General features: G+C 38.7%; 1 protein-coding gene across 1 annotated transcript in view; it reads right to left on the reverse strand.

The window, feature by feature from the left end:
- Window positions 1-5,617: 5,617 nt before the first annotated feature.
- CUL5 (cullin 5) overlaps window positions 5,618-25,430 on the reverse strand; it is a 32,963-nt gene continuing 13,150 nt past the window's right edge. The window contains exons 6-19 of the mRNA XM_035542596.2: window positions 24,746-24,891; window positions 24,589-24,669; window positions 23,306-23,399; window positions 20,446-20,576; window positions 19,594-19,701; window positions 18,935-18,999; window positions 15,819-15,951; window positions 15,156-15,287; window positions 14,472-14,595; window positions 13,532-13,707; window positions 13,252-13,413; window positions 12,434-12,552; window positions 10,974-11,097; window positions 5,618-9,309 (exon numbers count right to left, since the gene is read on the reverse strand). Of these exons, the coding sequence (XP_035398489.1) occupies window positions 9,115-9,309; window positions 10,974-11,097; window positions 12,434-12,552; window positions 13,252-13,413; window positions 13,532-13,707; window positions 14,472-14,595; window positions 15,156-15,287; window positions 15,819-15,951; window positions 18,935-18,999; window positions 19,594-19,701; window positions 20,446-20,576; window positions 23,306-23,399; window positions 24,589-24,669; window positions 24,746-24,891 (1,790 nt within the window). The 3' untranslated portion in view covers window positions 5,618-9,114. The remainder of the gene's footprint in view (window positions 9,310-10,973; window positions 11,098-12,433; window positions 12,553-13,251; window positions 13,414-13,531; window positions 13,708-14,471; window positions 14,596-15,155; window positions 15,288-15,818; window positions 15,952-18,934; window positions 19,000-19,593; window positions 19,702-20,445; window positions 20,577-23,305; window positions 23,400-24,588; window positions 24,670-24,745; window positions 24,892-25,430) is intronic.

Raw genomic sequence — 25,430 nt, forward strand, 5'->3', positions numbered from 1 at the left:
CCAGGTAGCAGGATGGCACCCATGCAGTGGGACAGCTTTGCCCCTTGGGCATAAACCACAGTCCTCCAAGCACTGAGGCACAGTCCCATGAGAAATCACGTGCCTGTGCGGGTACCCTTGAACGTGGGCTGCTGACCTTCCCAGGAAAAGGAGCGCTGATCCTGTGACTCTTAGCAACAGCTGTAGCAAAGAAGGCATGCAGCAGGGCAGTAGCACCTTGCCTGGTGCTTGCGTCTGCACGGCCTGGCAGGGTGACAGAAGCTCCTGCAGCCTGAGGAAGGACACCTGCATACGATAGCTGTTAACCTACTTTTGCACACCAGGACACACATAGTTTCTTTACAAACCAAACTGCCTCCCCCTCCTCATTTTAATATTTATTAATTTATTCTGGAGGGATGGGGACAGGCTTCCACAAATTAGGGTTACCTCTGACTTGTCATCTAAAATAGCTATACCCTGTTGCTTATTACAGCAGCTGCAGTGCATTACAAGGCAGACATGGGCAACAGCCCCAGCAACTGTCTCCTGCTATTACAACAGAGATGGAGGACACCTTCCCAAGCCCTTTTTCCAGCCAGGCAGCGTGGGGGCCAAGCAAAGGAGGCACAGCTTCAGCATCCCTTGGCCTTTACCCTTTGGTTCTTTATACAAACCTTGCTAGTAAGGGGCTAGGTTGCCATCCATCTCTTCCCTAGGTGTTCCCACCTGGAATAGTGCCAGGAATTGCTCTTTCTGAGGAGCCTTTCTCTGCAGCTCACATGCTTTAGGCCTCCTTTCCAGCCCAACAATGCTGCCCCACTAGTACAGTAATACCTCTGTCCTCTTTTCCGAGTGCAGCTCTTTGCAGGGATGTTCGCAGTCCTTTCAGAGCAAGGGGGACACTTGCCTTACACATGGGTTTTCATTCCCAGGGTGACAGCTTCTCTGTCAGCGCTAACAAAATTTGGAGAACACATGCTTCACCATGTGGCTAGTTCCAATAAATACCAACCAGCCTCAGCTATGCTTTTCCAAGATACTACGTCACTGTCCCAATGAAAGGGCGAGGGATCCAGTAGTTTTAAGGCTTCCCAAAGCCACATTCACAGGGAGTGGAATTTCCACAGAAGATCCAGTGCTCCTCAGTCCCTGGGCAGCTACAGGGTTTTGCAAGACAGCACCCAAACACGCTAATTCAGGAGGATTCAAATGGGTGCTATTTCCTCCAAGCTCCCATTCTCACTATAACCACTGTCTCAGCCTCTGCTAGTTTATTTCTGCAGTTTTACGACTCCACGTAACTGAGCACATAGACGGTGTGCTGCGATACCCCCAGGGCCCTCTGTGCTTTGTTAATCCCCAAAGGATTAACAATGCTGTTACCACATCCCACCATCTGATTCCTCTGCCTACTCCTGAGCGTGAAGTCCTGCAGATCTCCCTCCCACCATCCACCCCCTGGTGTCTCAGGTTTCCCTTCTGCTCTGCATACCCCAACACCAGGCACACCAGCCCCAGCTGCCTCTGAGCCTCTGTGCTGCCGTGTTTGCAGCTCTCACACTTCTTGCCTTACAGCAAAACAGTGGCATATTCATTTCAAGCATCTTGGTAACAACCAAGCACGATGCAAATCTTGCTGAGTTTTTTCCCTGTTTTTTTGGAGACTATTTATCTGAGGTGAGGCATTTTAATAATTTCTCATTTTCCCAACTCCGCAGGGAGGTCACCCTGGCCGAATGCTGTGACTGCGTGCCAGCTGGGCACTCAGTCTGTTCCTCGCTCTCCCTTTGCCAGAGCTCACTGGGACCCTGCCAACTGTGCTAAACGTCATGCACTGGGGCCAGGTTCACATCACCCCAGCTGGAAAGGTGTTTGGACTCCCAAACATATTGATTAAAGCGATAGGACACAAGGGAAAAGCTCGAACTGCACCAAAGGAGGTTTAGATTAGAAGCCAGGAAGGATTTACTTCATAGGAAGGGTGGTTAGGCACTGGGATGGGCCACCAGGGAGGTGGGAAGTCACCTTCCCTGGAAGAATCTAAGAACCATGTGGATGTGGTGCTTAGGTATAGGGCTTAGTGGTGGACTTAAGTGTTAGGTGATGGTTGGACTCGATGATCTTGAAGGTCTTATCCAACCTAAATGAATCTATGATTCTAAAATGCCATTTATTGGAGCTCATGTAAGAATGAAAGATGGTAGTATAGATAAGTAACAGTCCTGTCAGACAGTGGAAACCCTGAGGTGTGCAACATCTCACACACCTCCAGTCAGAGCACGGCCTGTGGTGCAGATCCCATCATGGAGAGGTTCCCCCAGGCCTTCAGGGCTCTTACAGGATTGTCAAAGAATAAAACTGTTCTAGACCCAAGCTCTCCAGTCAAACAAAAGGATTCTGAGGAGAACATGCTGCTTCCCTTTAAGATAACGACAAGAACATGAGGTGGTGTAATTGCCAGTCCACGTGGGAGCTCCTACAGGTTCCTTCATCACAATCAGGCAGCCAAACTTCTCCCGTAGCCAAGGGGAATGTGCAGCACAGGCCAGGCGGCCAAGCTGCACCTGAGGCACGGCACAGCACAACACAGGCTTGCGGCTTCTCAGGTTAGCTGGTACGTGAACAACCACCCCTTTGATGCACCGTGGTCTCCTGCTTAGGAGGTTGCTGAAATGTGACAATCAAACATACAAAGCATCACATCTCTGGTCCACAGGGTAGTTTATCAATTTTCAGTGATATAACTATTAGCTCTATGGACATTTGGAACATACAACATAGCTCTATATTGAAATTATTTTATTGTTTTGCATTTTTAAGTCTCCAACAAGAGGACAGGTGTTCTTGAAGTAACATTTATCCAAGTTAGTCTCAAGCTGCAGAAGAACTCTACCAGATAGAGAAGCTAGGTAAAGAAAAAAGAAACATCTCCTCCCCAGAGTATACATTTCAGGAGATGAAGCTCCTACCACAGCATAAAAAATACAGCAAGAACTCTTTTAAAGGATCAAACCAGAAACGCATCTAAGCCAGCATTCCCTCAGGCGCACATGTGCCTGGGGATGCAGCAGGGCGCAGTCCTCCCAGTGGTTTGGGCTGCACTTTCCCCTAGGAAGCGGGAAGGTAAATAAACGGAGTTTATTTACAGCAACTGTGCCCTGACCCCATGCCAAGTTATGGGATGATTGCCACACACACCAGCAGAGGAGGACGCTGCAGGGGGAGGAGGGAAGAGATCCTTTTGCATGTGACATGCTCTTTCCACAAGGCAGAAGTCATGGAGATGCCTTCAGGGGATGGTGGGCACTGACAAGGGTGCTCTGCTGGGTGCTCCCCAGCATTTTACATTTTTGGTCCTGGGATCCTCACACATCTTCCTCTTCCTTGTCCTCCTCCCTCCCCTTGCAGCTGTTGCTTCCTCAGATATTTTTTTTTAGGATAATTCGCATTTCAAAGAATTCAAGAAGAGACTTCAACAAGGACTGCAGCAGAATATCATCCCTATGGCCACTGATTGAGGCTGAGCAGAAGAGTCACAGCGCTTTCTCTGGACTTCCCAACCATCTACCTGCTGTCCAGCAGTAATAGAGGGGTATATCCTTGCCTTTAGTATTTGTTTATGGACTTACACATGAATTTACCCAGCCTGTTTCTGGGGGGAGCTGGGGATGCAGGTAGCAAGTCCTGGCGTAGCATTTTAAAACAAGCTGCTAATTTTTATCAGATACCCAACAGTGCTGATGCTACAGGACTCTGAAAATAGTTTTGCCCTACTCTCTGCCACTCAGCTTTTGTAAACCTCAGTCACATGCACACTTGAATTCTCCCAACCAAAGCCCTCGCTTCCCCAGTTCCATGATAACTAGCTATCCTTGCCCCTGCTTGGTGTGGAAGCCTGTCAAAAGCTTCTGGCAACACGCAAGGCCCCTGGCACCAAGTCTGGCTGCAGTGACTGGTGACATGCCACAGACAGCGGTTCTTCCACGCCCCAGTGCCCCCAGAAACGATGGCTGAACAGCATTGGGGCCAGGGGGGCTTGCAGGCATCTAGCATACCTGCTTAGTACAGTAACTCCTACACAGTACCTACCTTGATCCAAGTTCCTCCCACTACTTGCTACAAGACCTGCAGGTGTGCCAATTTCCTTTATGTCTTTAGTAGTAGAAATCAACAGATAGCAAAGCCTGAGCTGTACACACATCACGTTAGACCATGGTCTTAAAAATGGGAAAAGCGTACATAAAAAACAATAGTGCACTCCCTCCTTTAATTCTTTTACCATCGCTTCTCACCAATAGCATCTATTATATACTAATTTCACAGCTGCTATTTGTCACTTCTCAGTGTTTTAGATGACTGAAAACAACCAATGCGCCCTCTTCCTTCGCTTGGGAGACGAGATTTGCTGTGACCATGCTCCAGGTCAGCAGATGGAAGCAGCGGACAACACGCCACCAACCCTTCTCTCTTACAGGTTTCAGATCACTCATGGGACGTGGTGCACAGCATCCAGCTCAAGTTACACAGTGGATCTCCATCACTAAAACAACCGAAAATGAAAAGCAGGGACCGCACCTGTGTATTGTTCAAACAGATGTTTACATGTAAAGCAAAGAAAGAAAGAAAGCCCCATTCCTAGTTCAGTAGGAGAATGAAGCAGGTTTAAAACCTTTCATATTTAGGCCACTGCTTCTAGCTAAGCTGTGATCAATTTGAACTGGTAGGAGTTGATTCGGCCAAGCAACTGCTGTGATAATTGGCTTATTTATAGAGAAGGACTTCACCTAGAAGACCACTGTTGTGAAAGGCGACATTTTGCCCTAAGAGTGAAGAAAAAAAAAAAAAGTTTAGAAATAATGGCAACATGCTATGAAAGTTCTACCTACACAAACTGCCAGTTTGAACATTACCATGTGCACTCAGTCACTCAAAAATACTACTTATTCCACACAAATAATTCTAGTATTTGCATATACCAGAAAGCACAAAACATTACATTTAATTGGTGCACTTAAAGAAAAAAGGAGTTGAAACGTAAGAAAAAATTTTCACATTAGAAGACAAGGACAATTGGAGAAGAAAAGCCATTGCAGTAAAAGCACTCCTGTGGGCAATCAGCAGCTCCCACACCTCTGTTTGCTTAGTGCAGTTCAGGCACCTGATGGTCTCACCAATCTGGCAATGACACCAGTAATTTTCTGAGATGCTCATTTTAAGTAACTGCAGACACATGAACCAAAATATTTGGCATTTTTGTAATTTTGGCAATTACATCCCAGTAACTTATACGGAGACATAACCATTTTAAAAAATGCCCTAAAGTCAGGCATCCCAAGCCACTTTTGGCATGGCAGGTGTTGATAAATTTAAATTGCAAGACTTATAGCTCACCTCTAAATAGAATTTGAGAAACTGAAATAACTCTCTGTATATCCTCAAGTACTTGAAAACTAAAAAGGAATTAAGTCTTTTAGCCCCCCCCCTTTTTTTTTTGTTTTAAATCTAAAATTTACTCCGATCACAAGACTTCAGGACTTGCAATCTGGCAAATTTCATATAATGTTATTTTTTCAGGAGCAGTACCTGAACTAGACTTAAACAATTTTGCAGGGGAAAGAGACCAAAATACCTTGCTAAAAGGAGTAGTCTTTTATATTACATTTTTTATTTTGCAAGAAAATAAATTATACAACTTAAAAAATAAAATTCAAAAATTAAGCAGTACATCAAAATAGTTCAGCTGGACTGCCATACAGAAACTACCACCATTCAAAATTGTACAGCATTATCATCTTGGTAGTGGCACACATTCAAAATTGTAAATACCATACGTAGATAGATATTACAACTCAGGAACTCAAGTTTGCTCAACACTCCAGACTACATATAGTGTATATGACAGGAAAGCTTTCATGTATTGTTTATTTCACAAATATGACCTCAAAGAATTACAAAGATAGCATCCCAGTCATTTAGATGAAAATAGAAAACAGTTTGAGTTTAAGATAGCAAATCTTTCTGTAAAACTATCAAATCTTTTTGCCAATTGTATTTTTAAAATTTGCACTTTACAGGACAATGGCATCCCAATGCAAATCAATGCAACATGTGAACATTCAGAACACTTATATCAAGTTTAAAAAGGTGAAAACAAGAAAGTCACATTTTCTCTTGGAAATGTAATTGCATTACAGTCAGAACAAATGAAAGATGAACAAAAATAGGAGCTAGGGACACCAACTGTGGAAAGAGGAAAATGGAAGACTTCAGAATTGAAACTGAGATACTCATCACGTTGTTGGGACAGAGAAAGTTTTAACAGTATTTTTTAATTAAACCCATTACGAGTGATTTTTTCCCCCTTCTCCTACAACAGATTTTTTTCCGTAGCTATTCACCGTGGCAGTGTGTGTGGCAACATGTTTTTCAGATGCAGCACCTCTTTAAGCAAGGTCTTTGGACATGTATATTCATAGCTAAAAACTGCAGCCTTAAAAGTGCGTTGTTGCCATATTGCAAGTGAAGAATAGTTCATTTTCATTGAGATCTGAACTCTGCCCTCCCCAAAAGAACAGTTTACCCCAGGTATCTCCCTGTGCCCCAGGTGATCCTAGTTTTAAGTGCATATTGGTGAACGTGACCTGATGAAGGATGCTAAATGAGATTCTGCATCTTTAACAAATTTGCTGGTGTGATTCTCAGATTTAATAAAAAAAACCCGACATCCATCTTCGGTATATATTTGAAGAAAAATGACCATGTCATAGGCACATTACCAATTGTATTTCCACATTCCAGGAGTTGAGAAGTATATAGATAGCATTTAGGTTACACTGTTTCATATTTATTAGTTGAGGGAAGATGTAGCTCATTAGCTTTCAGCAACCTGTTGCTTTCTGCATACTCTCTGCCATCCTGAACAGTTGTATCTGAGATGGAGCCCACCAACTTCTCTCTCAAATGTTAATCAATGGCTTCTGATTTAGCATTATCCCCTTTACAGCTCCTTCTGTGTGACAATTTCATACCTGTTCTTCAACGGTTAAGGGCTGGAGTTCCTTATGTTGAAAAGAACGTGCTCAGACTGTCATGCTTTAGAGCTCTGGGTTGTCAGTTTCCCTCCAACAATCCCAAGTGAGCATTTATTACTTGTAATTTAAGTTACAAATACTGAAAATCTTGTAGCACAAGGCTTTTATTAGAATTTTGTTTTCTAATATTCCAAGAGTTTAAGTGGTTAACTACACAGAGCACCACTTGCTTTTGATTCTCAACAGCAACACCATTGGGGAACATAAGAGATGCAATATTTTTATGCAGCATCTACTTGTGAGTATCAGTAAAAACATGTAACATAAGCTGTGGGATTTCAATCAATTGTAATTTACCAGGTCTTGATTTCTCCCCATCTCTTCTTGTTCATGAAACCCTCACTACTGCAAACTTCTTAGGCAAACAGATGTCCAAGTACACACTGTTCTTAGGCAGTCCCATTGGCATTTCCATTACTAACAGCACGCAGCCTCTTTAAGGGGGCAAACAGCCATTCTTGTAGTGAGTTCACTTTCAAACCACTCTTATTATATCCTTTACTGCAACCATGTTAAATAAATCTCTTCCTCTACCTTATTAGAAGGCTTTCCTTTTTGACTAAAGTTAATTATATCCTCTACCCCCTTTCAATCATCAGAGAAGACAAGACCTTTAGATGTTGTACTTGAACTGGTAAAAAAAAAATCGCACACTTGCAATTTATATAAGAATATTCATACATAACTGAGTAAAGCTCAACTTACCTTTTGTCCCAAGACAGGCACTCTGCTCCAGTGATTCTTATTATAAGTCCAGTACATGCTGGGACATTTCAGAGTAGCAGAGAGGCAGGCATTGCCAAACAACTACTTAAGATGATTGAAAATAGAAGAGGTAACATTAAAAAGTTGAAAATCCTGATGTGTATTTGGCACTCTCTCTGCATACGCTAAACAAGGTATTTTTCCTTAGCTTTTTACCATTTTCACCAGAATTGTATTTCCCATCCTGCCAGTTTCAAAATAAAAAGCAGAGGGTTTGTTTTTTATATAAAGGCGTTGACTTTCAAGGAACAAAACCAGTCAAATTCGATTATATATGTATCGAAGGTTAGAGTTACCAATGAGAAATTAATACAGGGATCTTCGAGTGTTATCCTTTTTCCGGGGGATTTGTGCATCAATTACTATTTAATGCATTCAGATATATGTAGTCATACTTAAACATTTGGAATACAAATATTAAATGTACAAGGAAATACACTTAATATTTCTGTTCACTATAACAGAACCACCCATGAAAACTGTTTTTAGAGTGAAGTATTCAAGAATGCTTTACCTTCTCAAAAAGGATTGTACCAAATCACCTGTCCAAATAATGTAAAGTAACAAATAATGTATATCCACTTCTTTACAGCAATTTAAAAACAATGATCTCTTGCTTAAGGAAAAATATCACCCATGAGTTGGAATTAGTTTTGTGTCACTAATGTGTCAAATATTAAAATCCAGTTACTAGATTGAAGCACTGCTCTAGCCAACAGATTTTAACTGTAACAAATACATATCAGTTTGTGAGGCATGTGTGTCTCTCAAATGTTATTACATAAAAAGGATCAGAGGTGGACAGTACATTACTCTGTTGATCCAAAACACAAAAGTGAAAGTGCTACTTCTAGTCCTAATCGCATTTCAAAAAAAAAAAAAAAAACACAACAAAAACCAAAACAAAACTAATAGCAGTTCCTCAGTGCATGAATATTTGAATATTTTTTCCTTGTGCAAGTACTGGTCATCTAAAAACCCAAACCTGTATTCTTCCCAGTGGGTGTAAATCAAATCTACTTTTAAAAGTTCACAATGGGCTCTTCATGAATGCAAGTTTCCCACAAAACAGCATGCTGTTAAAAGTGTGCAACATGAAGGGAATGCCATCATGCTAGCTGAATGAGATTGGCAAAATATAGTCCTCTTTAAGGTAAGGCAGGGATTTTAATACGTAATGAAAGTCAAAACAAGTCCTTCTGCAGCACAAACTGTTGCAGCTGTCTGTCCAAGCACCCTTCCATTTATGTTTTCAGCATCTCACGGAGTCCTTAAATTATGCCATATATATGAAGGTGTTGATATCTGACTCATCTCTTCTGATATATTTGTGCTCTATAAGCCATTCAATTTGCTCTTTTATCATTTTCTTTTGTGGCAAGAACATGTTTTTCAATATTTCTACCAGTTCAGTCTGAAGCTGGGCGTTAGTAATTTTCTTCCGCATTTTCATTATTTGGATGATAGCCTCCTGGTGGGGAACAAGAGAAAAAAAATTGAAATATCTGGTGGAAGTACCAAAGCGAACACATCATTAATAGTTGGCTCCTGGTTAAGGCAAGACAGCAAAGAAATGTATATTTTTCCTAAAACATCAAATATAAAAGTTATTTTGCCATCATAAATACTGCACTTAAGACATTCCCCAGTTAAAACTAGGCAGTGCCAACATCTATTCTGGCTTATATATTTCTCAAGTGAGGACCAAATCTTAACCCACTTGAAAAGAGACTCTCCAAACACAGCGTTTCTTTCTTTCACCTTTGTGAATTATAACCAGTTGCCCAAGTAGGCCATCATGATTAGACTTTAAACACTAGAATAAAACAGTAGAAAGATCTCCTGGAAGTTTCTATTCCCCTAGTCTTGTAAGAGGGAACAAAGTAAAATAAAACCAAGAATGCTGAAAAAAAATGTAAGAACATTTTTTACTTGCAAGGTCAAACAACAGAGTTCATTACCTTTTAAGTTGTGGCCAAGAACTTGACAAAACTCAAACCAAAGAAGTACACAAAAGGCTCGTTTAAGATATGTTAAAAACATGTTTAAAGTTACAAATCCATGAAGCATACAGCTTTGAATTTGCCAGCAATCAAGCACTAAGTGTAAGTCACATTCTGCTGCTGTATTCCTTGGCCAAAGTAGATACCAAACTGTCTTTACAAAGAAGTCGATAGTTTAACAAAAGGAAGCACTCAAGATGCATGAAAAGTATGACAACTCCAGTCAAAGGTGAATCTACTGTTGCTTTTTATATCTAGAGCGTTAGTCACTAAAACCTATAATGGTCATTCACCTGTCCTACATTCTCTGAGCAGAAGTCACCATTTCCAGGGTGACTTGAGATACACCTTGTGAATACTTTGTGAAATGCGAGTTTAGTGTCAAAGTGACATTCACAAGGAGTTCTTATTTGATAAGCACAACTAGGCATTAATCCTTTGGCTGAAAGAATGTCCAGGATGCTAAGTCAGGTGACAGTTTATAACTTGGCTGGCTTGGAGTCTAATCTGACTGATCAGAAGAAACCTGCAATTTGGAGGTAAAATGGGATTTTGAGACTCCATCGCAAGTAATGATGGGATGCCCTCCCCCAAATCAGTTGCTGAGAATTGTCAGCTCAAAAGGTTTGACACGGTACCTGAATGAGAAAGGACAATCCACCACAAAGCAGTCTGTACAGCCAAGCTGCAATTACAGACTTTCCCTCTAAAGAGGTCTCTCAGAAAGCCATACTGCTATCAGGAAAGAGGGATCCCATCTCTGAGATTATTCTACTCTCTTCACAGAGTAGTCAAAGAGATCTGAATATACGCTTCATGTTGGTGGCTCAGGTAAGTCAACCTTACCCATCACTACACAGTTATGCCTTCACTACTTGCTTAATAGCTGCTCTGTCCTGATTAATATAATCTGTTGCATCAGAACAGGAGGCTGACAACTACAAGTACACAAGCACACGCACACACAAAATCTGCTATTCACAAAGTATCAAAAGCACATAGCAGAAGTAAGAGCCAGTAGGATCCAGAAGCATTCATTTCATACATCAACATTCAAATGTGGACAACATGCAGTAGCAGTAATACAACAAAAGAAATAAGGTTATTTTATATTCCTCTGACATTTACTAACCTGGGTTCTTAATATTCTTAGCTGGACTATTCCTTCATTTTCCTCTTCTCGCATTCTCTCTGTAGTAAGTTGCAATCGACCGATCAAATTTATCTTGCCCCTTTTCTGAACTTTAGCGTTTTTTCTGAAAAAGTTGTATTGTATAAAAAATAAGGCAAAAATACATTTTCAGTTAAGGAATTCCTATTAAACTTAAATTACAGCAGCAAGGAGTATCATCATATATCAGATATTTATAGGCTATTAGCATTGCAGGAGTGGGATAGCCAGCTGACAAATCAGAATTCAATGCCAACTCCTTCATGAAAAAAAGGAAAAAACTAACATGAATATACTACTGTTACAAAAAAAAAATCATCAGCTGAAACTGACAGTGTCCAAAATTGAAAAGTTACCAGCACTATTTTAAAGAATAGATTTCCATAGAAATATATTTCACTTTAATTATATAAAACTAGGGTTCTTCAAAGAAGATTTTACAACAGAGTTCAGAAAATGGGACCAGTTCATTACATCACAAGAACTGTGTGTATGGCATTAAAGAAAAAAAAAAAAAGAGGAAAAAACCAGACCACAACAAACATAAGAAAAAAGCTCATGGTATTCTTCAGCAGTCACCCCCAAAATTTCTGTGCAGCCTGACTCTTCTGTCATGTGCTTGCATCATTTCCCAAAGCTTGTGATCCAAACGACATGAACAAACCATCGTGGCCCTGGGCAAAAGGGCAAGAAACTAAGCCCCAAGAGCAGCAGATTTGTCACCTCTCTCTCTCCACAGATCCAAATGTCCAGCTGCTACTGAGTACGAGGACCAGAACTCAAGTCACTAGCAAGTAGCCAGTTCTAATTGTAGTTATTGATAATGAAGAGAAGCAAAAATCAATATAAAAGAGGCTGTATATATTCTCTCCATACTACCGTGTGCTTTGAAGGATTTCAAAGCACCAGTAGAAGAGCACTGCAGTTCTCACTGAAATGAAGACACTCCTCTCTGATGGAAGTCACACCAAAAAGCCCCGCTTTTGACAGTATACCAGAATATTAAGCAGTTCCATTTCCTTTAAATTAAAACTCTGCTTTTGGAACTGCGTGTGTTTGGGGGTGTTCTGCATGGAAGCACTCGTGTTCTGCTTACATGGTGTTCTTTCTACATGAAATCTCATGGGTTCACTAGTAACAGGAAGATAGAGCCTCACATTTTGCACCTCTTCCCTAGGTGTTTAAGAAGTTTAACTTCACGGAAATCAGAACCATACAAACGCTTGACTGAAGGAGCCGCTGGAGGTCATCTGGTTCAACCACCTATTTGAAGCACGACTACCACTAAAGCTGAAGTGAGGACAGGATAGCAAAGTCTGTGTCTAGCTGAATCTTGAAAACTTCCAAGGATGAAGGTTAAGGTGAATTCCCTTAATCATAAAATAGCACATTGTTATTTTCATTTTCAAACATCATCTTACATTAAACTGAACTCCTGGTTCACCGAGAAGAGGGTTCCTTCTGTAAAGTCTTTGGGTGAATTGACTTGAGGTTCATACAATAAAACCTGACGTTTCAGCTTTGGAAATGCTACAAGAGACTACAGAGAAAAAGGGGGGAAAAAAAGAATGAAAATAAAACACCAGACTTTCTAAATGGAAACAAGTTACTATTTAAGAACATTGTTCACCACTGTGCAGACTGTAACTGAGGAACCATGTAGCCTTGTTTGGAGCTGCTAGGGGGCAACACGATGATACTAGTAAAATCAGAAAGGGGCCATATTTCAGAAAGAGATTTGGTAAAACGAGTTAGCATAAGTAAAATAACACAAAGTAAAATGCACAAACTCACGGCTACAGAGAAGCTTGTGGTATTAAGTCTCATTTACATGATTTCTCTTTTTATTTGTGAGCTAAATTATTAAAAGTCTGGTAGAGCAAACACTGACGTTATTTTTAAGCAACATACATTTACCGAGTGATAGTGAGTTCCTAGAATTAAACCAGTCCTGCTCCATAAACCACAATCACAGCTGTGTGCTTTAGGCAGTATACGGTCAGAAAGGTTTTGCTGTTTTCAAAAGCTTAAATTATGTAACTCTGAGAACAGAGAGCATGTTAATGTAAAGGCTGTGTGTGCTCAACAGTAGTGCAAGGAGCCAGCATTACAACAGATTAATTAGCAAGGAAGGCGTCCACATTTCAAAGTGTTATCTGATAGCGCTTTAAAAATACTTATCCAGTACTCCGGAGTACAAAAATCGGGAAGAAATCTGTTTCAAGAGAAAGGGAAATACCCATAAAGTCCTCCTAAGTTCTGCATCAGGGAGTTCAGTTGCCAGTTTAAGATTTTCAAAGCTGATCTTCTCTCTGGGTCTTTGGTTCCATGCAAACAGCACAGCTAGCTGAAATGTTGTTACCTCCAAGTCATACTGGCCAACCTCGTTCTTAAATGTTATCTGTGAACAGAATGGCAAACGTGTTTATAAGCCTTTCTGAATAAGAAGCTTTCTTGCTATTATAAACACACAGAACATGCAGTCGTTGAGGCTGAAGCAACAAAAACTGGACACTTACAATTCCGTTGGACATGAGGTGGTGCCAGTGCAGTTTTCTACCACTGTGATTCTTTTTATAAAACTCTTCAACTTCTGGGATGAGGTCTTCTAATTCCGTGGGCAGCGAGACAAATACTTTTTCAGAACTACGGGACCAGGCACCAGCATTTAAAATTTTAATATTCACAGAGTCAGCTGTAAGACAATACTGGGTTAGAGGAATCTGCAGGTATAACAGACAAACAGAATGCATTTTTGTCTACACCTAATACAATTATGAAGGAGTAACTTTTCAGAAATTAGCAGGGCGCCTAACTATTTAAACATTAATGTACTCTATTTATGGACCACTGGCTTTCTGCCAGCAATGCTGACTGAAACCTCTGCTTTTCTGGCTTGCCTCTGCAGAGCTCCTTACGCACTGATGCAGATTTATAGCTGATGTCAGTAAGCACTACTTAAGGCTTTTCAGCAGTGACAGGTCCAAACCTGGATGTTCCCCAGCCTCCCTCTCATCAGTGAAATTTAATCTCAGAAATGTCATCTGAACTCTTAACAGCATGCATCCATCTCTCCCGCCAGCAGGTAAAGGAAGAGCACAGCATGAAGCACTCACGAAGAATGATGAGGACACGAAAGAAGGGGGTAGTTAAGGCATTCAGCTGGTTGAAACCGATCCAAATCTTGCTTGGAATTTAGCTACAATTAGCTAGGGAGTCTGTATCTACAAGATTGCTAACAGTGAGAAAAACACAGAAACTACCAGAATAATATAGCTCAAGTGTCAACTGTAAGAGAAAGCAGAGTCTACACAGAGTACAGACATTCCAATCTAGGGGGTAGCAGTGCCCCAAAGGCTACGTTCAACCTGCAGTTGATGTAATTTTTAACTCAAGATTCAACAGAATTATTTTCCCACAAGAGAAATTAAAAACAGCAAATCGCTTGAAAAACAATACCTGGTAAAGCAAGTTTATTATTTTTGTGCATTTCTTTGAAGGCCTGGTTCAAGTCTTCAGATACTTTGATATCTTGAAACATTCTAGCCAACTTGTTTACATAGTCTGCTGGCATACCTACTTCCTGTATAAACAAACAGGACACTAAATTATGACATAGCTAAGAACAAAAAGCTTCACTTTTAAAATAACAAACTAAAAAAAATGAAATGCAGTAAAGTGCACTGATAGCATCACTTTATTACATTGTTGCTTGTTGTACTATAAAGGTCTTTTTTGCATGGACTGCAAGCAGTTACCCCTTACAGGCACATGATGATTCTTTCACATTCACATTCACATTTTTTTCACAATTAGGCCACCGGTCTCAAATAATTTACATACCTAAACAACAAGTACGCTGCATTTTGCTCATTTGCATACGGAAAATACGAAGGTAATCATATGTGAAATATTTTAAAATCTGTCATTGTCACTATTAGGATCAACATTTCTCTTAGGAAAGAAAGCTAAACTGTTTAACTCCCACAAAGTATCATAATAAAATTGAAGTGTAAGAAGATGAAAGTAGCCTGTGATTTAAAATAGAACTCACCTCAGCAAGAAGGATATCTAAGTCTAAGAGTGGGAATTAACACAAGCAACAGGAATAACCAAAGAAAAGAAAGTCATCAGGCTACTTACTCTGAGCCACTCCACCATATTCTCCTCAATTTCACTGTCAGCTGATATATCTAATATCAGGCGTCGTGTTAAGTGAGCTTTGTGATATCGCATGAAAACATCTTTATTCTGTACATATTTAAGTACCAAAAGCTGTCAAGAAAGATTGTAATATACTTATTTGCACTGTTAATCTGACAAGTCTTTAAATGCCCATCTCATGCCTTTGTGGACTAAGAAGTAGGAAAAGGCTACCTGAGATTGCCTTAAGAGGAGCTGTACTATACTGTATCATAGCCATCAGCTACGAATCTTTTATAACATCACACCTCTGATTTCTTCATTTGTCAGCCATCAAGGAACTTCTTTTAAATCAGAGAAGACATTAACAACTGGCATGAAAACGTATCCTGTATGATTTTCTATATTAACATTCGTTACCGTAACACTAGTTTGATATAGGCAATAATTTAGCTTATTCAATTTTGTGATCTGACAACACAGAGACATGAAACACTGCATGGTTAACAAGTTATAAACACTCACACTTCATGATATAAGAAACTCCTTTCCCAACTGTTACACTTTGCATAGCTTTTTGAAGATCAAGACCTCCACCCATATAAGGAAATAAACAACTAAATACATTCAAGACTAACCAAATAGAAGAAAGCAAGAACGTACCACTTCTTTAAGCTTTGCTTCAATTTCTTCAGAGGTTAGTTTTTTGCTTAGTGGTGTTTTTCTTAGCAACATGTCACAGTAATTAGCAAGAAGCTCAGGGCATTTGGATTCCGGCTGTGTTTTCAATCCAACACTAAATAAAAGAACAACAACACATCTTCAAACTGAAGAGAATCCTGCTATTCTGGAGTAGTTGCACTGTTAACAAGACAGACCACTCTTTCCTGATCCCTTGGCAGGGGACTTGGTGGAGAATTCATACCCTTGTTATGCTAATGAAAAATTAAGGACAACTCCCTTTTCTTCTTAGAAGAATAAATATTGTTTAACATTTTCAGACAGCTTCTACAGCTTGATCACTCCAACTGCTTTTAATTTTAGAACTCTGTCTATGACTACATTCAAACTGTAGTTTTAAGCAACTAAATATTGCACAGCAGTGAGCATTCCGGTAAAGAATCAACAAATACCATAGCGAAATGTCTCACTCATCTTGCCCGTGTGGTCTCTTGACAAGTCTCAAGAACAACCTCCTGCACTGCATTTCTCAGAAGGCAAAACCTGACACACCTAGCACTTAGTAACATGGTCAAACTATAACAGGCAGAAACAAGAGGCTAACAACTGGGAGATTAAAAAAGCTGAACAAGAAGATGCTACAGTAGACAGACTCTTCAGTAGTAGACAGTTCTTCAAAAGGCCTGCAAGCACAGGGTTGTGTTCTGAACCCACGTCTAGGCTGTTGACTAAAATAGTGCCAACAACCAATCCTACTCCTGAAGTCAGGTGGCACCCCCTGGTTGCCAGTCTCAAATTGTCAGGGCCAGCACTCTGTAAAAGGTTCTCTAGGAGAAATAAAGGCAGTGAGCAAGATTACAGGTAAGATGCTGTAGGGATGCTCATGAATCCAGTGCTCTTCCTCATTCTCTCACCCTTGCTTGTCACCTAGAGTAGACAGCTGTGAAAACTCTTCAGAGAACTCATCCTTTTTAGTTCATGCAGCAGCTTGCAGGCTGGTGTCTGCTGCTTAAGACCACCTGCAGTAAAAGCAGATCTCTAATCTTTTGTTTATCACATGGCAGAGCCGTTATTTAATCAATGGGTTCTGACATATTTCTGAATAGCAGTCTTCAAGATTCTGACAACACAAAAAAAAAACAACTAAATTCTTAAACTGAACTTAATGGCACAGATTAAACAGGATGAAGTTTAATTTAATTAAAATACACTGTGTATGTGGGCAAATCGAAGGAGCTTGCAAGGAAGAATACTGGACAGAAGACCACTGCCATCATGGTGGTCTTTAAGAGATCGCTAGGCAGGTTTACTTTTAGGATTGAAAAGCAGTTTTAATGTGGTATTGATTTGCATATTCCCATGGGAAATTCAAACATTAGCAGAGACATAAACTCCTCTATCTTGCCTACATCTGTGCAACGTATGCAAAGCAGGAATCCAGTCCTTTGTAAAGGTGTTCCTCCAGTAACAAAAACAGCAAGGCTAATCCCCGTCCGGGCATACCATTAGTCCAAAAGCAAAGAGCATAAGAACCAGGTCATCTAGACTTGGTCCTGGGCAAGATACTGCTCTACGTGTCCCTGCTTGAGCAGGGCTTGGACCAGCTGACCTCCAGAGGGCCCTTCCAACCTCAGCCGTTCTGTGATGCCATGAACACAAATACTGAACAGGTATCTAGCACCTGTGAGTTGGGGAAGGGTGGCTGTTAAATAATAAATTCTCACAGATATAGTTTAATTATGCCTTTTCCCCAGGAAAAACATAAACTAGGAACTTGTAGGTAAGTTAAATTGATAGCAACTTATCCTGAAAAGAGTAATGTGATAAACTGGAATTAAGAAATATACAGGTTTTACCCATAACTATAAAAATGTAGAGAATCATTTCAACTGGTATAACTGTCTTGTGATAACGCAGACTTACTTTATCTATGGCTTTTAGAGAACTTAGATCAGCTTGCCATTGAACGCACGTTATTTTGTGCACAGTGTTAGTATTCCGAAAAAGAGAATGTACCCAGTTTCTAACAGAGTCCTAGCAAATAAATTAAAAGCGCCTCTGAATTTCAAACTCATGTTTTTTTTTTTTTTTAAATAAATGGTCTCTAAACTAGAAACTATAAGAAACTATGCCCTAACTATCTAACATGAGAACAATCTGGATCCACGTCCCCTGTTGTCTGGCTTTTCCCAAGTAGGCACTTCCTCTTTCCATTTTCTGCTTTCTTTCATCTACTGTGCTCCTATTTTTATATAAGGTACAGAAATTGGAGATGTGCACCCTTCATTCACCTTTCAATGCACCCTAATTTCAACACGATTGGACAAACTAGTTCAGAAGTTAATGGAAAGGGAAGCTGGCAGCCCAGCTACATAAGCGTTGTTTCTGCAGTAAATCAGACTACGAACTACACATAAGCGAGCCCAAACACATAATGTGTACAGATTCCTACTCCGGTGGCACACCACGTGTTAAATGTTAACATCAACTGACTGACTTCTACCTCCTCTGGGCTGAGTTTGCAGAGTAGCTACTGTAAGCGTGCTTTTTCCTCTCGAGTGAAGAGTCACATAGGTCAGCTTAATCTTCTACTGAAAGTTGTTTCAACTAACCTGGTTAACCCTGCACTGAAACAAAAAAGGAACAGCCGCACAGGTCCCGCTCCCAGCTGGCACCAGAGAAGGCCATCCAGCTGGCTGCTGGATGGTCACATCTTAACCAGTCATAGTCCTCAAAGATTACAGCCTCAGTTTTCCCCAGGACTTTCACTGAAATTTGGGCAGTTATGTAGCTCAGTTTTTTGGAAGAAATAATCCATGAAAGCATCATTAAATTCAACCACTGAAACAACTCATTACTACAAAACAATAGATCCATAATTACAAGAAATAAAGCTGAGTTTAAATCAACTGCTATTCACTGATCTGCCTCCACGTGAAAAGCATCTTAACAGTTTGATAATCAATCTGAAATTCTGTAACACAAAAAATACAAAGCACTTTTGAATACAGCACTACCTCATAAGGACATTTAAAAAGAGAAGCTCAGTCTTTAACAACTTAAAAACCTTGATTCACATTAAAGTTTATAAGGCTTACCCCTTTTGCTTCAATGGCAATTCAAGTTTAAATATTGTAGCATCATTCACAACTGCTTTGTATGCCTAGAATAAATAGAGATGATTAGCACATTACTCAATTTCTCTCTTTAATATATGAATCATAGATTTTATCTCCCTTTTTAAATTACTGCAAAAAAGAAATTCATCTAATTCTTTTATTAGCTCAAAGTTTACAGATTTGATTTTCGATATGAGAGTTCAAATCCTATGACTCAGTTTTCCATTAATTGATGTTTTACATTTTCCTCTTTTCTGTTAACGCACTACCTTAAGCAGCAGCTTAGGAAGGGATTGCATGGAATGGGTTGCATATCTGAAGTCATGGGACTGCACCCAAATACAAATTTTAGGTAATTCCTAAACGTATCGCTGAATCAGGCATTAAAATTTAATTTGCTCTACACAAAGATCATCTTCTGATCTACAGCATTACAAAGCTATACATGAATGCAACAGAAACGCATTATTACGCTACAAATTAAAAACTACTGAATTGTTATATTTCAGTGTTTTAGTGCACATATTTACAAGAATAAGAGCAACTTCTAGATTTAGCAAGGGATTTGAGAGACATCATGATATGATTTTCAACAATTCTTAAAAAGCTGAAAACAAGTGGTCAGTAGAAACACATACCTTATCTCTTGCAGTAAGAAATCTTGGATCATCCTGAAAAGCTTCTTTAACCAACTTACTAAATCGATTAAATAGTGTAAGCAATTGCTCTACGTACTTCTCAGAATCCTAAAGTTAAAGAGGCAAAAATCAAACAAAAAACAGGCTCCAGAGAAGTTAGTGTGAGCTTACATATAATTCTCCGCTCTGCAATAACACATATCTTCAAGCCTGAGTGATTATGACTGAACATTTTATTTTTATTCCCTGTACTGAAAGGACTTTTACAACATGTAAGCCTCACAGATTTTCAGAATAGAAATACCTATATAAAAAAATATATAAAGAGAAGAGATACAATTTTTAAATATTGTAGAATAATTTCCCAATGAAAAAAAAGGTTTTCAAGGACCAACCAAAGGCACATCCTAATTGCTGCAAATACTCAGGCCTCCTAGACCCAGAGAAAAAGATGATAAAATGCTCAGAAAGAATGGTGAAAACCAAAGCTTTTTAAGTTTCCACACTGAATGACCACTCTTAGATCAGTGGTTGAAAGTAAATTTCAAATTTCATCAGGGAGTTAGGACTTAGAGAAAACTGATTAGGCCTTTTAAATCCTAACATGTAAGTATCCTTTGCACTTAGTTTATAAGCTTTTCTTTACCACAAATTGGATTCATGTTTTAAAGCAACAACTGAGAATAATTTCTGTATTGCTTACATTTTAAGGGCATCGCAAATTTTGATAGAGTGAAAGATTTATGTTCAAACAAAAAATCTTCAATAATTATTTCAATTCACATTTGTATATCCTAAAATTAGGGCATTTAACTTTTTTTTTTCTCATTTATTTTAAAACAACACACTTACAGTAGTAATAGTTTCAGCAGCTGCTACCATATCTGCAAGTCCAGCACTAACAATATGTTCTTCCAAGTCTTTCAACATGGGCTCTATCCCATTTGGAACTTTATCCATCAGTGAAAACATTAAATGCAACTCTGAAAGATACAAATACTGATAAAGCCACCAGTCAAAGACCTGTTAAAAAAAACAAACAAACCACAAAAGCAAAACACAAGTGTGCTGCTTGGGATTATCTCAAGTGAGACACTGAATATCTAAAGAACAGATAATCCAATTCATCCCTTAGAAAGAAAAATGTTTTGAAGACTGTATTAGTTCTGAACCCACAAGGATATTCTTCTGAAGGCAAAAAAGAAATATCTATTGTCATGTAATACTTGCTTACACATCTAAGATCACAAACTTGAATACAACCCCCTGAAGTCAATGGCAATTTAGATCAAATCCAGGCTCCCAGTATAACTTGCCTTAAAATCCCTGGCAAAAATGGATCTCTTTCAGTCAGAAGCCTACAAGAGTTTGAGTAAGAAATTATATGGTCCCAACATTTCTCTTTCAAAATTAAAGCCAAAAAGAGCTCTCTCTGTGCATCTTTCAATATCATCTACAATGTTTTAAATAAAAGCATGCCAAATTCTAAAGTAACTGGAACTGATCAAAGTACATAGCACTTTTTCTTTTATTTTTCCCCAAACAATTTAGTTCTTAAAGTTACCATTTCAAAAACTTAAAAAAAAATAATAGTGTATTTGTCTACTTCTTGTGAAGTTATTTTTTAACATTACTAGAAAAGAGGATTGAAACGTCAATAATCCCTTCACAAAGCTGGCCACAAAGAAACACCTGGGCTAAGACCAGCAGATGAACTTAGAGAGACCACAGAGATTTGGTGAAAAAAAAAAAAAAGTGGGCAGGATATTAAAGGGTATGATGTCTGTTCATCCAAGATAGTGATGGCATAATAATCCCCTCCCCCCCCCCCCCCCCAAAAAAAATAAATAAAAATCAGTGGTCTCTCCTAATAAGCAGCGACTGAGGAATACTTCAGAGTCTTCAAAGATGGATTCCCAAATTAAAAAAAAAAGAAGAAATGAACATTTCAATGAAATGCCTCTCAGAATGCAACTGCAAGGTAAAGAAATCCATACTGTAGTTGTTGGAGGCATTTAAACAAGTTCTATTTTCATTTTTCATTCACAGAAGACAAATTTACTTTTTATTTATGTTATGAAGTCTTTCAAGAATGAAATTTAGGCCTCCCTCCCCAGTACTATAAGTAAACAAGAATTCACAAAGCTGATTCCGAAGAGTGTTTGCAAGTCATGACATCTTTGGTATTTGGTGGAAAACATTTTGCCTTCCTTCCCTTGCAGGGCACGTAAATATTAAATACTTAGTGTAACTGAGTATTTTACAGCACTGCACAGCTCATAGCATAAAAAAACCAGCCCTTTTATGTCAGATGCTGTTCAATAAGAAAAAAAATGAAGTTGTTGGGGCAATTAATGTCAGAGAGACACATGTGTAAGTGAAGTACAGCAGAGGATACTGTCAGATGTATATATTTCTATGTATAGCTCCAGTCTTTAAATCTTTAATCATCTGCACCTGCATCCTTCACTAAAGCATTTTAAACAGTGTAATATAGGTCCAGGAAATAAAAGATTTGAAAGAGATGCTTGAGTTCTTGTATACCAAATAAAAACAAAAGTATTTTGCAACCCAGCAATATCATGGGGCAGAGGCAGCCACAAGGGAACAGAGGACGGTGTGAATACTTCACCAAGTTTCTAAAGAAAGATGCTTTGGGTGCTACAGATGAAATCTTCTGAAGCTCTTCATTTAAATAAGCCTCCTGTATTCTCCCAGAGGCTGTAACCTATACTCGTATAAGTTTGGTGGCTTTCTAGATTTAGCTTTGGACTACTGCCAGAAATCATGCTGCTACACAAACAGATCACTATAACATAGTTTTGAGGGCAAATATTTCTAGCTTTAGAAGTATTTCCTACACTATTTTAAGTTATAAAATTCAGTTTTCACTGGATTTGCATAGAAGTGAAAAACTCATAAATATTAATAAATAATCACTGTCTGCAGGATACTGAGCCTTCAAAAAAAGTAATCACCCTGTGATTTCAACTTGATTTGACTTTTTAATGACTTACCTAGTTTGGTTTATCATACAGGACCAACACACAACTTCTGAACATTAACCTCCCAATTTCTGGCAGCAGCAGAGCCTTTTGAAAACTTTAAAAAGGCATACAGAGCTAACTTTCAGTATTCACAGTCACATACTGGTTATCAAACCAAATGAACAATTGGCAGACGTTTGGTTCATGGACCTATTGGTCCTGCACTAAGAACCAGATGATGAGCAACAAGAGATATTGCAATAAGAGATATTTTAAGAGATGTTTCACTTTTTTTTTTTTTTGGGGGGGGGGGGGAAGCAGCCAGAGAAGGAACAACACGACAGTATGAACTACTCAAAAAATGACACACATGGAAAATTTATCACAGTAAACTTAACGTGAGGAAAATAAGCTGTAAGAAAAATAAGGAAAATAATAAGAAATGCTAAATAAATAAAAGGAATAATAAAATATTCCTTTCATTCAAGTAATATGAGAGCTATTCAGTCATTCAAGTCAGGGTACCGTACATACAGAAGTGATATTAAAAAATACTAACCAATAACGATAATTTTGTGGGATAGTTACATACATGCAGTAACATTTTATCTACAAAACACTGCCACTATCTATTAAAAGCAGTGATTTGATAAATCTGCCAACAAATCTATTTTTATACAGCCGACGCTGAGTTCATCCTGCACTGTTCTTGAAGCTTCACTTACTTTCTGTTTCATTTCGTTTGATCATGCCTTGGCATTCAGCTAAAATAGTCTCTTTAAAAGATGTCACCAGGGCATTGACGCAGCACTCCATTAGCTGAAACGTATTAAACACAGAATTAGCTCATTTAGCCATCTGAACTCAAAAGTCTGAGCTGTCTCAAGTTTGTTGTGACACAAAATCTGTTCTCAACATGTATACTGTATAAAATAATTAATAAAATAAAAATTGATTCACAGAAATAAGTGTAGTTTGAAGAAAAATCTATACACGAAACCGTATCTCCTTAAAATGTGTAGTAAATGTGGTAAACCCTCTCCCAAACCAGGAACCAGCTTAACATTTCTACCACCTTTTTCCTCTCAAGGGAGCCATGACTTCTGGAACACCAACTACCCTACTTAGTTTCCAAGTATACATCCAAGAGCTAAGAATAGTTCTCATTCCAGCATACCCTATTTGGACCAGCCTGGTTGGCTTAAACAAGACACTACAGCCAGATCTAGCACAGAAACTGTTTGTACACGTCCGGACCATTTCTCTTTTGTCAGCCTCTTCATACAAGTTACAATGTATAGCTATGCAAATTGAATGATTTACAACTTAACACGAGACATAAAATAAATTTTGATCAACTGCAGTAAATTCAGATTTAAAGGGTACTTATTTAAAATAACCTATTTCCTGAACCAATTCCAACATAGACAATTATGAGCTATTCACTGCAGTTAAATCTTTCTCCTGAGTCTGAACTGTGTAAAATATTGCTCAGCTGGGGGGAAAGAGAGCAGGACAGGAACATACTAAATGGCCGTATTTCAGCCTAAGAGGAAATCTGGAACAGATTTAATGAAACTTTCATTTTTCCTTCTGATCGCAATGAACAGTAACACTTTCAGGTGCTCTAAATGAGCACTGAGAAACTGTTCACCTACTACATCGGTGTACTTGTTTTCAAACATCCTCATCCACTGTTAAGCATATGGGGAAAAAAACTGACTCAAAATGAAAGAATAAAAATCAACTGGAATGAAAATCTGCCCTTCTATCTGAACTTTAATCTAGATTTACTACTAAGATATCTGTAGAAATTGTAAATTGCCAGATTAGAAAGTAACATAGGTTTTTGGAAGGAAAAAATGTAACAGATGATTAAAAAAAAGTAAGATCAACAGTTTCATAACAATTTATTGCTACCAAGTAGTACAAACACACACAAAATCAACTCACATATAATAACTATATATAAAAATAAAATACAGTGATTTTTCTATGCTATACTTACTGCTTCCACAGAGTTACATTCACGTCTTGTTTCTAAATATCGTAGTGCTCTTTTCTCTTCTTCCTTGAGTTTAGCATCTGCCTGTGCAAAAGTAGAACAGCAATCATTTTAAGCACTAACATTTCCAGAACAAATTTACAACAGAATTTTTACTTACATATTTCATATAATTCTGTACACCGTTTTGTTGTAAATAAGAAGGAGCCTGTGTTCTATAAAATCTCTCTGTTGAATCCAAATATGCCTTTTCAAAGTTATCCCGATAAATCTGAAGTTTATCTTCAGGATTAGAACAAAGGTTAACTGCAAAGAGAAAGTCCAAACTTAATTCTTGGAAATTTACATGCCCAATAATAAGCAAATCCCTCTCATTAAAATAAGTTTTGTATTTCAAGATGCCATTGAACAATTTGAAATATCCTGCAAATGCACGTTGAATCCAAGGTAATCAACTGCTCAATCTTTGTTCCAAGAAGATTTAGATTACCTGTAGAGAACTAGAAAACAGTGTATACTTATCTCCATCGTTTCAGACATTCTAAGATTGTAACCAGAAAAATACACATACAGCTGCAAAACTGAAAAGTTAAAAAAAACAACAACAAAGCTCAGCATAATGCCCAATGAAGCAAAGACTTCTCTACCTCATTGAGCAAACAGCTTTTCTTAGACAATGTTCTTAAGAGTCTCCATGTCTTTATTTTTGACATTTTTTTCTGTATTAGGATTTTTTCCTATTTTAGAAAAATTAGGTGTGGAGACAGCAGGGTTACTCCTAACCAGCACCTTGAGCAAAAAAAGTTTCCACCTTCCTCTCAACTGTTATGGAAATAAATAAATCA

The sequence above is a fragment of the Cygnus atratus genome, chromosome 1 (assembly GCF_013377495.2).
Source record: "Cygnus atratus isolate AKBS03 ecotype Queensland, Australia chromosome 1, CAtr_DNAZoo_HiC_assembly, whole genome shotgun sequence".
Taxonomy (NCBI): domain Eukaryota; kingdom Metazoa; phylum Chordata; class Aves; order Anseriformes; family Anatidae; genus Cygnus; species Cygnus atratus.